Consider the following 14,647-nt stretch of genomic DNA (forward strand, 5'->3'; position numbering starts at 1 on the left):
GCAACAAACAATACCTAATAATCCCGATGAAGGCTCCCCTCTGCTGAATAGTCAGCCATGTCAGGTTGAGATCTGGTGCAATGTCTACTGGCAAACCCTGGAAAGGCTCTTGCATGCTCCCTACATGGAGGAAATGGGGGAGATGCTATCAGAAACCCAGCCAGTCTGTTTTTGCAACACAGACTGCATTAGTGTGATACTTCATCTGGCTCTGTTTCTTGCAGTTTTCTTGGTATTCAGCATCCATTTCTGGCTGCAGTGATGGAGCAGAGCTGTGTGTAGTCATGTTTTGCTTATAACACTTCTCAAGTGTGCTGCAGCACAGTTAATTGTACCTCAGAGTCCTTATTTTTCTTTATCACGTGATAGAGATTGAAGTACATGTAAATTATTTCTGTTGTTATGATTCTTAAAATAGGATTTGATGTTCAGAGCTGTAGACCTTTAATGGTATCTGGGGGCCAAAACTGTCAACATGCTTGGTCATGAAGTGTATTAGACTGGACAGTGTAGTACCTAGTGCTTGCTACTAGAGTAAAAACTAATACAAAGAGTACTAATGGTGAGCAGCAAACTTGTGAAAAATGCTAAAGTATACATAGTGATGCTAATAGATTTTATGGGTCTTTGTGTAGAGTGCTTTACAAGGTAAGGCTTTTCATCTCAAAGAGAGATGATGAGGAAAAAAGATGCAAGGAAAATGCTCACAGTCAGGTGATGATAGATAGAATGTACTTTTTGCCCACACTGTTAGAAATAACCACAGAGCAAAACTGGACTTGTTAAGTAACCACAGATATGAAATTAAGACTAAAGATTAGATCCGGTCTGCTTCAAAAAAGAATGACAAATTAAGTACATCCACTTTGCATTATTTGTAATAACAGGTTCATATTATTGATTGCATAATGAAGGATGGGCTCTGCCTGGGAACAGGATTCCTTTGGTACACCAGGGAACCGGATTCCTTTGGTACTGAGCTGCAGTGCATGCTGAGCTTCCTGCCTTTGGATGCAATGAGATTCTTCATTCCTCATCAAATAGTAAATGAAGCTTGAGCAAGGTGTAGACTCTATTAGTGCTTCTTGAAATCTTAAAATAATGTCACTATTAAGATTTTTCTTTCTGTCATAAAATTATTGTACTTACAGATTTCTTTCATCCAACATTTATATAAAATTATTTTATTTGCTGCACTCAATACATAGTATTTTAAATAAAGTATTTTGGATTTTTTTTCCTGGAACAGGTTCCTTCAACTCCTGTGATTCCCAACCCAGATTTGGGAATCGACAAAGCTTCTTACTATTTGGCATCCACTGTTTACTGGAAATACAGTTCTTTGTTCAAATACAAACCAAACAACTCAATTTCTGTGTGGAAGTTCTTCCCTTTTATTATCATATAGTAATTGTTGACAAAAATTAAGTTTTAAGGGCTGCTCTAAATTTACTGTGCTGTTTCTGTCGTAACAAAATTTGTCTTTAAAGATCTGCTATTTATGAACACTTCTTTTCATCTAAGGCTTGCAACTGTAGCAACACTGGTTCAACCCATCTCCAGTGTGATGTATTGACAGGCCAATGCCAGTGCAAAATTGAGTTTGGAGGACAAGACTGTTCCAGGTGTGCATTAGGCTACAGGGACTACCCAGACTGTGTTGCCTGTGACTGTGATTTGAGTGGAACCAAAGCGGAGATGTGCGATGACACTGATGGACTTTGTGGTTGTGAAGAAGAAACTGGCATCTGTACCTGCAAGGTACTGAAGTATTCAGACCCTTTTGGGGCAGCACTGGGGTTTTCTGGACATTTATTGCATAAAAGTCATTGAAGGTATAGGACTTCAAAAGGCAATCTGCATCCTCTCTTTGAGACATTTCGGAGTACACCTAAATCACCCTTAAAGGATTTTCTGTGCCGGCAATAAACAGGTCTTATTATTAGTCAGCAGGGTTAAAAACTGTGAGATGATGTTCCCCACTTTGGACAGACACAACACAGCTGTCAGCAGAAGAGATAGCAACATTACCAACATGGCATAGTTATTTCTGTTCTCAGAAATTCCTGTGGTAATACTAGACAGTTTGTCTCTCCTACCTACCTTTGTTTTGTTTTACATAGCCATGTAATTTTATTTCCCGTTTGTGGCCATAAAATTATTGTGGCACAGTACTGTAGTTCTCTTTTAGACAGAATTCATGGAATTTGATGTATGTGTGTTAAAAAGTCAGGATCAAGACCCATTGTATGCCTGATCACAAAAAGTAATTTCCAGCTGACTAATGCTGAATCCTTGCTAAGTTTACAAAACAGCCACTGTAGATCTGATAGAAAAAGAAATGGTGTATCTCTAGTCTTATATGGGATTTGGCATATTTTGTGAATATGGTCTTATTGCAGACCTAAATTCAAATAGATTGCATTTGCCTAATGTAGGATCCATGTCTTTATTCTGTATTAAGTGAATTTCTGTAACGACAGCATTCTTGTGGTACATTCAGAGTCTTCATTTCTGTGGATTAATATTCTAAGGTAGAAATGGATGAGGATGGATTCGTCTTGCTTTTTCTTTTACTCCTAGATTTCTGTCTGCCTTCTTTTGAATAGGACAAAGCTCTGGCCATGAGTTCTGGGACAAAATTTTTTAAAATCTTGTTAAATATATAAGAATAGAGCTAGTGACTTCAGTGTCACTGTATTTCTCTGTATGAAGTAAATGTCTTCTGATACCAAGAACGATGCTGTATGAACCATTTTTAATGCTACAGGTTTTACGTGTTTTATCCCACTTACTTTTTGCTAGTTACATTTTGCCTTGCAAGTAGTTCCAATAATAATAGTTCATAACTCATGCATTATTTCTTAGTTGCTATTTAAAAGTTTCTTTTTTTTTCTCATTAGACATAGAACATTGGAGAAGAACCAACTGTAATAGATAAAAGTATTCTGATGCAATGAGCAATTCAGAGAAAATGTTTCTACCTCAAGCCAGGGAAAACTATTCCTTCATAGAGTCCAGGAATACTTTGCTGCAAGAGTTGCACTTCTGAGTGCAGGTCACATTAATTGATATCATCTTGAACTTTCCGAGCAGACAGTCTGATAAAAAGGCTTTTTTTCTTAAATTAAAAGCATAAATTCCCTACATGCTGTTTTGGCAATGAATTATTTCATTCTCCTTGTAGAGATAGATAGACAGCACTTCTACAGCTTCTTCCATACTAGATGTGAAAGCATTTTAAAAAGCTAATTAAATGTTAGAAAACTCCAGTGAAAAAACTGTTACATTCTTATCCTCATTATACAAATAGAAAAAATGAGATACAGAGTTTTCTGTTCATACACACATGGTTTCATTAGATTTCAGAACCACACATTGATTCAGATGATACAGCCTGCTCTTCTGAAAATCCAAATGATGATAATAGGAAGAAACCAATAAATACAAATTGGAGAATCTCAACTCTTTTTAAATGTGGTTATGTTGCAAGTTCAAATTTGTTGCCTATGCTATAACCAAAGGCAGTGCTTAAGAATAACTCACATATATTGCTAATAGTGAAGTCTGAATTGACATTCTTGTTTAAAAAAGGAAACATTGAATACAGAGATTTAGTAGTATAGATTTTTCTGTAAAGGTGGGAATCTGTTCTTGAAAGACTGAGTGACAGAAAAGAATTTACTTCAAGACAACAAATGTATGCATTCATAAGTCTCCCTCCAATCTTCTGGTTAAAGGTGCCAGGAGGTACTGACTGTAGTTTTGGGTGTTTCTTCGAGTTGGACTTACCAGTTGGGAACTGTGTGCAAAAACAGGCACTTGGGAATAGGTCCCCTGATTCCTATTCATACTTTGGCTTTGAGAGCCCATTTTCCAGATTGGGGGGGAGGTTTTTTTCTATCTTGAAAGGAAAGGTATAGCTGCTAATTTTTGCTAGAAATTCAAATACATGAGTTTAGCTTGAATGTTCCCCCTTTTTGTTTTAAAAAAACCCCCAACCCAACAATGAAAAATAATGAAAAAAATAACGTATTGCATAATAAAACAGAATAGATGCAATAATTGACTTCCTGTTATGTAGTTTACATAGCAACTAGTTCTTCTTCCAGAAAGAACCATCTTTCATTCAGCTAGCAAAGTAACATGAGTGTGCTATTATGTTTTGTTTTGTTTTGTTTTTTTTTCCTTCAGGAAAATGTATTTGGTCTACATTGCAGTGAGTGTAAACCTGGAACTTTTGCTCTGTCTGCTAACAATGCACTAGGTTGTATTCCATGCTTCTGTTTTGGGATGTCCACATCTTGTTCAGAACTAGAAGATCATGTGACAATTCCTGTAAGTGACATAAATATACAGCCATGATTTGGTGTTACCCTCATGTTAGGTACCACACTACTGGTGGGCCTAAGGTTGCATACATTTCATGATCAGGTCGAGTGTAATTGGCTAGTTTATGGAGGCAGTGGCATATGGTAGAACAAAAAAAGGAAACAAATGATAAGTGGTCATAGTCTTATTTCTGAAACCTTTTTGTTTCACTCTTTGCTTTTTAATCAAACATGTTTCCCAATTTTCTGGTTTGGGCATTTATTACTCTAAGATGGACCACTGACTATCTCAAAGCAGCTAAAACTGTTTAACAGTATATTACACTGAGATAGAATATTTTTGTTGAATGAATCTTTTGAAATTTGTGTTGCAGATAACCTTAACTCCAGATCAGTCTATTCTGCATGTAGTAGCTCAAAGTAACCTGACTGGAACAGTGGAAGGAGTATTTTCACAATATCCTGATGTTTTACTGGATGCTGCCATAGTCAGAAAACACTTAAATACAGAAACTTTTTACTGGAGGTTACCAGAACAGTTTCAGGGGGACCAGGTAAGATCATTAAATACTTAGAATGGTTTGTAGATAATTTATTTATTGTCTAATAGTCAGTCCTTTATAATAGCCGCTTTATCTTGGTAACATTTTTCTGTGTTAGTTCTGTTCTTGTAGGTCATAATATTATAAATATTCAGTGACTAAACTTACTTATAGCAAGCACAAACAATATGTTTACATTACCCTTTCCTAATGAGATTTTTCTTGACCCTGCAAATTGGTAACACCCATTTTTAATTACCGTGTTACTCTTCAGAGGTTGTACGGAGGGGAAAGAATGATGTATTCAATTTTACTTCAGAAACCTTGAAAGAGTTTTCAACCTTGACGCTAGATTCAGTATATAGATCATGGAATCTCTATTGCTTAGGAATTAAATGAAAATTGAGTGCACACCTTGAAAGGGCCTAAGAGAAGAAACTGAGACTGCTTTTTAGAAATATGCATTTAACCTTGCTGCAAAAACTGCTGAGTTTCAGTCAATTTTCATGTTTTATTGCCAATTCTTCAAAGAACTGAGAGTTTTCAAGTCTTCCGATGATGTTAAAATATTTTCAGCTAGTAGCTCTAACCTTGGAATAAATAAAAGTAGTAATTTTTTATCCAAACAGCTCATGGCCTATGGAGGGAAGCTGAGATATACTGTTGCTTTTTATGCTTTGGATGGCTTTGGAACCTCAAATTTTGAGCCACAGATTCTAATGAAAGGAGGTCACACCAGCAAGTTGGTCATCTATGTAGACAGCCCTTCTCCAGAAAATGGAGTAAGAACTGACAAGGAAGTAGAAATGAAGGAGGTAAGCTAAACCATTGGTGTGGAAATATTTCTTCTATGAACTTTTACAGAAAAACTCTGTATATTTAATAAAATACTTTGAAAAATGCATATCTGATTTCAAATAGGCTGAGTAAATAGAGTACTTGGGTTAAAATGCACCTATTTTAGGGAAAAAATGGCTGGGAACTTCGTGCTATAGCAGCAAATAACATTTCGACATTGTTTCCTCCTTTGAAAGTGCTAAAGGTGTGGCTGTGGCAAGCTTTTCAACACAGACTCAGATTTCAGTGATAAATGACAGACAGTCAGGTATTGTCACTCTCAGGCAGTTGCATAATTTTGTAGTCTGTATGTTACACTCAGAGCCCAGGAGCATCATCATATGGGATGTGAATCTTAACATAGGAGTAGTAAGTTGCAGTAGTGCCCACTGGACAACTTCAGAGGAGATAGCGATGACCTCATTTGGTCTCTGGGACTCTGCTGACTGGGTCTGAGGTGAAGTCTCTTGATAAGAGGCAGGATACAGTTACAGCAGCTGTTTCTAACTGCACAAAAAATGAGTGCTGTGAAGTCCTGGTCTTTTGGCTGTCTGGGATCTCCAGATCTAGCCAGAAAAAGCTGTGCCATACAGGCCTGGACTGCATTCCTGTAGAAACTGATCATGGAAGTTGGGTGCAGAGAAGGAAAGAAGAGATTATATAAAACCATGTCCTGTTCTAACATGGAGCAACATTTTGGATTTTCTGGGACATATTGATTAGACATAGTCATTGTGACTGCTTTTCTGAAGGAATGAACAAAGCATTACCCTGAAGTGAGCTTGAACACTCGGGTTTAATAATGTATGTTATGTTTCCCTAGGATTCTTGGAAGTATTTTAACTCTGTCTCTGATGAGCCTGTCTTACGTTCTGACTTCATGTCTGTGCTAAGCAATGTTGAATACATCCTTATCAAGGCAGCTTATGGCCAAGGATTACAACAAAGCAGGTAAAGCAATCTCTGCTTGCATTTACTTATTATATTGCACTTCCTGTAATTTAACCTAGAAGTAGTCCCAACTGAGCTATACAGTAAAGATGTAACTCAAATTAGAGAAACTTCCAATTTTCTATTTATGATTTTTGTTCTTCCTCTGATAAGAAAACATTTATGGTCTTTAATGGAATCCCTCTTTAATTCTTTCTGTGAAACACTAAATGTCTTTGCTGCTTACTTTGATAGAAAAGCCCATAAAAAACATAGAGCCTTACAAGCTGAGGCAGTGTTCTGCAGGATGGGTGATACAGTTAGATGTTTTCTAAATTATTTTTTCTCATCTTATTTTTATGGATATTGAAATTTTGGGTTGTTTTTTGAATTGAAACACATGGTCCCCTGAGTTCTTGGGTTTGTAGCAATAGGTCTTTTCTGTAGCTTTACGCACTCTGGGCAGTGGTAGTAAAATACTCCCATGTCAGAGTGGTAGCATTTTACTGCCATTTTGAACAGAACTAGGTTACTGATAAGAGGGAGGAGATGGGATGTGGTCATTGCATCTGTCAGTTTGGAAACTAGCAAGACAAGCAGAGATGCATCCAATGAAGACCCAATACCTGTACGTCTTCACAGCTGTGAAGAAGTGTGGCTCCACATCCAGATTTGGGGTTATTTTTGATTCACAGGCCCTCAACTATCTTTTTGTTAGTTCTGTCCAAAAGTCTGTGGGACAAAACAGATGTATTTGTCTAGTGTTTCTGAGGCAGAAATACATACCCTTGCATAGTGAGTTTGTCAAGTTTTGCAGACCAATGAGAACCAACCTATATTACTTTGAAGTACTTCTGATTTGTTTTTTTGTAGATCCTGAAATCCCATAAATGAGGAAAGAATCTTCAGATTTTATTAAGATATTTGCATGGGGAAAAGGGGATCGTGGGAGATTATGTATGGTAGCCCTGACCTTGAAGTATAAAAATGTTTGGATCTCAGTTTTGGTACTAGGACTTCTCTAGATGTCATGCTCTTTTCTGCATATATCTTGTAGAATTGCAAATATCTCAATGGAAATGGCGGTGAAGTTTGAAGAAATGCATCTAGGCAGAGCTAGAGCTCATCTTGTAGAGCAATGTAGATGTCCTGCTGGTTATGCTGGATTGTCCTGTCAGGTACAGAATCCTTGGATCCTTTTTGTGTGTCTAATAGTGAGATAATAAAAAAAAATTACTTAAACAGCTTTTAAAAGTGCTTGTAATTGTTGATAACTGTGATCATGTATTTTTTTATTTTACACCCCTTACGAATAGAGCTGTGCTCCAGGATACTACAGGGGAAAGCATACAGAACTCAGTGTAAAAGAGCCTCACACTCTGATAGCACCTTGTGTGCCATGTCAGTGCAACAACCACAGTGAAACCTGTGATCCTGAAACTGGAAAGTGCTTGGTATGTTCAATTTATACATTTTTCTATTGGTTTCACCTGAGCATACAATAGCAGTAACCTGTGGAAGGAGTTTCTGGGAGAAGTATATGACTGTACTATTTGGATAAAGTATAATTTCTCTAACTCTGACAAATGGAAAATCTGAGTAGTGTTTCCTGTAGGGTACATTGAGTAAAATTACCAAGCTTTTTAGGCACTAACATCTTCAAAATTATTAATTATTTTAGCTTTAATTTTACTTTAAAAGTAATGCATGTTTCAGTTCAGTTTATCTGTTTTTCTGTGGGACTTTTTGGGCTTCTGTCTTTGGTCTGGCCAAGGTCTGCTAAGTCACACACAAAAAAAGTAAAGGAAGCAGTAAGTCATACCACACCAAAGACTAGGTTAAAGTCAGACTCTTTGTCTCTCAGGAAGAGAACCTCTGGGCAGCTTTAAGTGAGGCTTTTTTAACTCCTAGAGACTAAAGTAGTGTAAGGATATGCCTCAGCTAAGTTAAATTGCTCACTTCTCTCATTTTATCCCAAAGGTTGCAAAGAGGCACCACATCTGACTAACACATGCCTCTCTCTTGTGGGCTCACAGCCCTGTGAACTGCAAATCCTCAGCTAACCAAATAAGGAACATTAAGTCTGATCTCTGTTATGGCTCAATATTCTTTCCTAAAGTTTTTTCAGTTACTTTGTTTTTCCAATGGTGAGTTGGTTAGTTCAAAGTCAACTTCTGCTGAATTAATTCTTGAAGTCAGTTTTTAAAGTGAGTTTCTGTAGTCCTTCAGGCTTTTGTAAACCATTCTTTCAGGTTTGTCCTAAAGTGTGTGTATCATGAGTAGGAACTGTGGTTCTCATTTGTACAAGGCCAAAACACATATGCCTTTCACACTAGTGAACACTAGTAATTTTTCCTCTCAGCTTCTTGTTGCAGGGGTGACAAGTCACCTACGTATTGAGATTACTACTTAGACATTTTTGGCTGAGTAGTGTAGGCAAAAGGGATGGTTTTCACCTCTGACTTATGCTCCCATACAATAGGAGGCAGCATTGCTACTGCTTAGTGTCTTCAGCTAACCTCTAAACACTCACAAGAATATGAATCAAAAAACAGGACAAAGGGGGGGAAAAAAAGGAGAAACTTCATTTTATTCTCTTAGGGGACTAGTTAGTTAAATTATAATACCCATTTAGTGCTTTAATGTGTTTACTGGCTGTTGATCAGTACTGTTGACAAATTAATTGCAGTGTCTGAATTTCAAGTGTGCATGGTCCTTGGTTTGTAGCACTCAAATGCATTTGCTGAAACATCGAAACTTATATTTTTCATCCAGGTATCCTGTTTAATTTTTCCATCAGTTGCTTCTTTTTTTCTTTGAGGATTTTTTGCTTTGCACTGTGATTTCCTGGCCTGGATTGGATTAATAGAAGCAGAAATATATAAACCTTAATGGAAGTTTAGAACAGAAATTAGGTCAACCTTCCTGAGGGGACATTCACGTAAGAGAAAATATGCTGGCATTCTGCTTATTTTTGCATAAAAGGTTCCTCCACTAAGAGAATGCTGACTAATGGGTTGTGACATTTAGAGATGATTGTTGGAAACTGTATACATTTATTGATTGGGGGGAAGATAAAGTTCCTCTTGTTGTTTGTTGTTGTTTTAAACTGTCTGAATTCCTTTTTATGTATCAGAACTGCAGAGATAACACAGTTGGTGATTATTGCAGTGCTTGTGCCCCAGGCTACTATGGGAAAGTAATTGGATCTGTCAAGGACTGCTCTCTCTGTGCCTGTCCCAGAGCCAACCCGGTTAGGTAACCAGAACTTACTAAATCCAATGTATATTTTAGCATTCCAGATTTCTTGTGCTGTATGTCCCACCTCCTCCTCCCCCCACACTATGACAACAGGAGTTAGTTATCATTGCATGTCCTTAATTTTTAGACATTTGAAAGCTACCTATTTTAGTAAATGGCACTTACATCCTGAGTTGTTCACAGCTAGTGGTAACTCTGTGAGGTTTTAAAATAAAGATTAACTGATAAGTTGATTTTTTTCTCTAATAGTAGATCAGCCGCTTGGAATGTTTTATAGATAATGGAGTAAGTTGCTCTGACATGTTTTAGTTTCAAATGTGGGTCTCTCTTCATTTGAAAAGCAGTACTTTTGTATTTACAGGATTCAGGCAATCTTCAGTCAATGCAGTAATTTTTTATGAGATCAATCCTAGGGGAAGGACAAGTACTTTTGTTTGAAATTTATACATCTGTTTGTTTGGTAGAGGAACAGTTAACTTTGTATTTTGAAAATCAAAATGCTGTGCAGGCTGTTTTTTCTCCAGAAGCTTGAAAAGCGTATTTGTTGTCTGCTTTTGGATAATTGAATCAGAATAAGAGCCCAGGAAATCTGATGTTCTCTTGCAAGTCTCAGTTAGATATATACTATAGCCATATCATGCAGCATCCATTTTTCATTGTCTTATCTTTTAAAAGGAAAGCCATGAGGTGCTTTAGCATGTTATACAGTAGCGGAGACGCATTGGGAAAGCAAACTTTTTAAGAAGTTAATAATTTAAAGTACAAATTCTAGAGCACTTCATCAGATTGAGCAGAGGATGCTGTTGCTTACAATATTTAACCTGTGGCTGAAGATGTTTTCTGTCTTTGTATGATCTTCCATTTATGTGCTAGCAGGTATTTGTTTATCCTTCCTCCAGTTTTAGTCCCACTTGTGTCCTGAAAGGTGTTCAGGATTACCACTGTGATGCTTGTCTCCCAGGATATGAAGGACAGTACTGTGAAAGGTGAGTTGCACATGATGGTCCCCATTTATCCCCAACTCCCAAGGACAGTTTGGTTAATGTGAGTCACATTTGTACTTGGAATAACTTATTGAGTGTTCATAAATAAATATATGAATGAGTGCTCAAGGACTTTTACTGTTAAGCTATTAATTAAAAACCTATCGGTGATTCTCAAAGATAAATATAACGTCTGATTTCATGATGAATATCCTCTGATGGTCAGTGTCCCATTCCTCCCTGTGTAGTTGCTCCCTTGGCTATTATGGTGACCCTCAGCTTCCTGGTGGCAGCTGCCATCCATGTCTGTGCAATCCAAGCGGCTCTGTTCATGTTAATTGTGATCGTGCAACTGGCCAGTGCTTCTGTAAGCAAGGTGTGACAGGACAGCTCTGTGAAGAGTGTGAACCGAGACATCTTCTTGTGGAAGACGAGTGTGTTTGTAGGTGGTTTTTAAATTGTTTACTTTTCTAATGGGCTTTGGTCTGTTCCAGTGATATTTATGTACACATGATTATTCATTGAATATTTTTATTATGTCAGGCCCTGTTCTTCCTATGAAAGGAAAGAAATCTTAATTTAATATCTCTGTAAAACAGGGAGGGTTGGGTTAGATAATCTCCAGAGGTCCCTTCCAACCTCAACCATTCTGTGAACACAGAGGAAACTGCAGTAGAGATCATAACATCAGACAAGCAGATAATCCTTAAAATGGCTTATTTAGCATTACAGACAAGTTTAAGGAAAGATAATTTTAATACTTTTTTGCTGTCTGTAACATACCTTTATTTATTTGAAAATGTTTAATTCCTATTTCATTGACTCTTTGGATGTGAAGTTGCTGTAATAATACTTTTGGAGTTATACCAGGTATGTAGGCATTCTCCACCAATGAGTCATAGTCCACCAATAATTAGTCATGTAATTCCTTATGAGAGGGTGGATAGCAGAAAGACACAGCAAGTACAGTAATCTGCTTTTACAGTGAACTGGGATTTAGGACTCAGATTTTGCTTTGTGTAAGTAAAAACACCCCAAGGAATACATGGAATTACACTACTATAGTCTTGAATTTCCTGTCTTCCTAACCTGTCTGAGTGTCATCACCCTGCATTTACAGCAATATAGCTAAATAGGGTGAGTAAGTTTACAGCAAGCAGCTCAATAGCCAGCAGGATCAATAAGGCTTGAATGTGTGCTAACCTAAGGAAGAGAGTATGCTTGGAATAGGTCCACCCTTGGGGCAGGAAGGGGAGGGCAATACTACAAATCTGTATACTCAAAATTATTATACTTAATCAGTTTTAACTTAAAAGGTGAAGGCACATACTGTGTAAATCAAAATAAGTGTCAGGATTTGGTGGCTTCTTTTATTAATTTAATTATTAATTAAAATTAATACTAATTTTTCTTCCTCCTCTTAAAATGGTTTATTTAGCTTGTGATGACAACTGCACAGGAGTTTTGTTAAACAGTTTGGATAATCTCAACAAGGCCATACTTTCAGTGAACCTCAGTGGCGTTGCCCCTGTGCCCTACGGTATATTGTCAGAGTTGGAGAATGCAACAAAACGTCTGAAGGTAAAATGAATGCACAAATACTTAGTCACACCTCTAAAGCAAAACTTGTAGCCACTCACATGTGCCAGTAATTTAACAGAAGCCCTCCTGAAGTTCATGGCTTGAATGTGTATGTGTAAGCAATACCAGATTAAGACCATTAACGTTTGGTATAGAAATATACCATAAGTTATCAGCTGCCTGTATTACTTTCTTTTCATGTGTTGTACTAGCATTTAAATAAATGGGTGATACATTTTTCAATCATCACTGTGATTATTGAATGTGCTATATGTATGTGCTTCACTTAGATTATGTGCATCCCTAAGACTGACCCAGACCTACTGAAAGCAAGGGAAATAATTTTCAACAGTGAAATAGAAACATCAGGCCAGGTCTTCACCCTTTTTGATCCCTTTGCTAAATTGCTGCCAAGGCACAGATCTTGAGGATGTTCCCCAAGTGTCCCCTAGGCCTACCCTAGAGTCCTTCTGCTCCTCCATTAGCCAGGGTGCCTGGGATGCAGTGGTTTGCTTTCTTTTTGGTTGTGTGGCAGTCCAGGCACCTCATGCATGCAGTCCTTCATCTTGGGACACAAAGCCAGGTAGAATGTTTCAGTGTTGGATGCTTTCAGGCTGCTTGTGGCAAACTTGCCTTCCAGCTCCTCTCCCCTTAAACAAAGCATGAAATAATGAGTTTTGTGGCTCTGGAAGGTCATTTATTGTTGCTGAGGATTAAGTTCATGTGTTCTCTGCACGAAGCCAGAGATAAACAGAATACTCCCTACTTCATGACCACTAAAATATGCACATTTATTGGTGAGTCTGCTCAGCAATAAGTCAAGCAAGACTAGCTCTAAAACAGAAACAAAGCTATCATCTTTGTATTCCACCATATCACAACAAAATCAAAATAATGTGAGCTTTCTTGTGCTGCTGAATTCGGCAAATTATGGGCTTGAATTAAATTTTCTTCTATTTAAGATGTAAGGTAGACTGAATTCCAATCAGTATACTTCAAATGTTAATAATTACAATATCTGAAGGCAAGCTTGATTAAATTACATGTTTATGCTTCAGCAGAGATACGCTTATCCTTTAGTTTTAGTTGCTAACCTTTTAGTTATAAAGCTTCAGTTACACTTCCCCTCCTTTATGTCATAAGGCATAAAACGTACTGAATTATTGCAATACTTTAAGGGTACAATTTAGTTGCTTTCTCTAATTTTTTTGTGTTTGTATAGGAGCATCATCTTCTGGGAATATAAATATTATTCAATATGTAGCTTTTATTTAACATTCTAATTATAAAAGAAAGTAAAATCTTATGTAAAAATAAAAGCAGTCTAAGTTTCTCCTTTAGTACATACACTTTTTTTTTATATTAAAGTCAAATCAAAGGCAGCTGTCACTCTCTTGAAATGTGGTGCTAAAGGTGATGTAAAACCTCTTGTGACTATGATGTCATCTCTGTTTATGTAAGGCCACAATGTTCTTTAAACAACTTAATCTTGAGAGTAAGTTGGTAGTCTTGAAATTTTTCTCTATTTGGAAGCAGGTATTCCCCTCTTTCTGGCTAATTAAAGATTACCTTCCCTTTTGCAGTATACCAAAGTAACTGTAGCTGGAAGCCAGAAAACTGCCAGTTTTATTATGTGAATTACAGATGTTCCCTGAAGGGCTGTCCCCTGCAGTGTATGGTGTGTTTGCCTCATGCTGGTCACTCAGGAACTCGAGTATTTCCTCTTCTCTATGCATTAGGTGTGGGTCTTTCAATAATGAGAAAGTTATCAAATCAGATCATCTATCCCTCATTGCTTCTTCATCACCAGTCCATCTGAGGACTTCAGTAGTTCTTCTTTTCTAGCTAAAGCCTCCTGCTTTACTCCTCTTGACACACCGAGACATACTTACTGTCCCATTCTGGGTTTCTGAACTGGGCTTTTAAAGAAACCTTGCAGTGCTTTATCCCAGGAGGCTCAAGAGCTTCAGCTTCTGTTTCCCTTCCACTTGTTCTTTCTTCATGCTGAGGAAAAGACTGAAATTTCCATTTGACAGAAGGCTGTGGATTATCCTGTGTATTACTTCTTTAAAAAGTTGGGAAAAATGATACTTACTGTGGTATTTACAATGGTTGACTCTGAAACATCTGAAATCTAAAAATAACCTTTCCCAGACTTGCTCTCTTTGTAAGAGATGCCTTA

General features: G+C 37.3%; 1 protein-coding gene across 4 annotated transcripts in view; it reads left to right on the forward strand.

The window, feature by feature from the left end:
- Window positions 1-14,647, forward strand: part of LAMA1 (laminin subunit alpha 1) — a 101,739-nt gene that overhangs the window by 54,977 nt on the left and 32,115 nt on the right. For all 4 annotated transcript variants that reach the window (XR_012630127.1, XR_012630126.1, XR_012630129.1 and 1 more), the window contains exons 23-33: window positions 1,525-1,761; window positions 4,195-4,338; window positions 4,706-4,885; window positions 5,503-5,688; window positions 6,534-6,661; window positions 7,698-7,818; window positions 7,957-8,094; window positions 9,777-9,898; window positions 10,801-10,887; window positions 11,133-11,326; window positions 12,323-12,465. Coding sequence is in view for 1 of the 4 variants with exons in the window: in XM_074878581.1 (XP_074734682.1) it covers window positions 1,525-1,761; window positions 4,195-4,338; window positions 4,706-4,885; window positions 5,503-5,688; window positions 6,534-6,661; window positions 7,698-7,818; window positions 7,957-8,094; window positions 9,777-9,898; window positions 10,801-10,887; window positions 11,133-11,326; window positions 12,323-12,465 (1,680 nt within the window). In the remaining 3 variants the exon portion in view is untranslated. The remainder of the gene's footprint in view (window positions 1-1,524; window positions 1,762-4,194; window positions 4,339-4,705; window positions 4,886-5,502; window positions 5,689-6,533; window positions 6,662-7,697; window positions 7,819-7,956; window positions 8,095-9,776; window positions 9,899-10,800; window positions 10,888-11,132; window positions 11,327-12,322; window positions 12,466-14,647) is intronic.

This window comes from Strix uralensis, chromosome 1, assembly GCF_047716275.1.
Source record: "Strix uralensis isolate ZFMK-TIS-50842 chromosome 1, bStrUra1, whole genome shotgun sequence".
Taxonomy (NCBI): Eukaryota; Metazoa; Chordata; class Aves; order Strigiformes; family Strigidae; genus Strix; species Strix uralensis.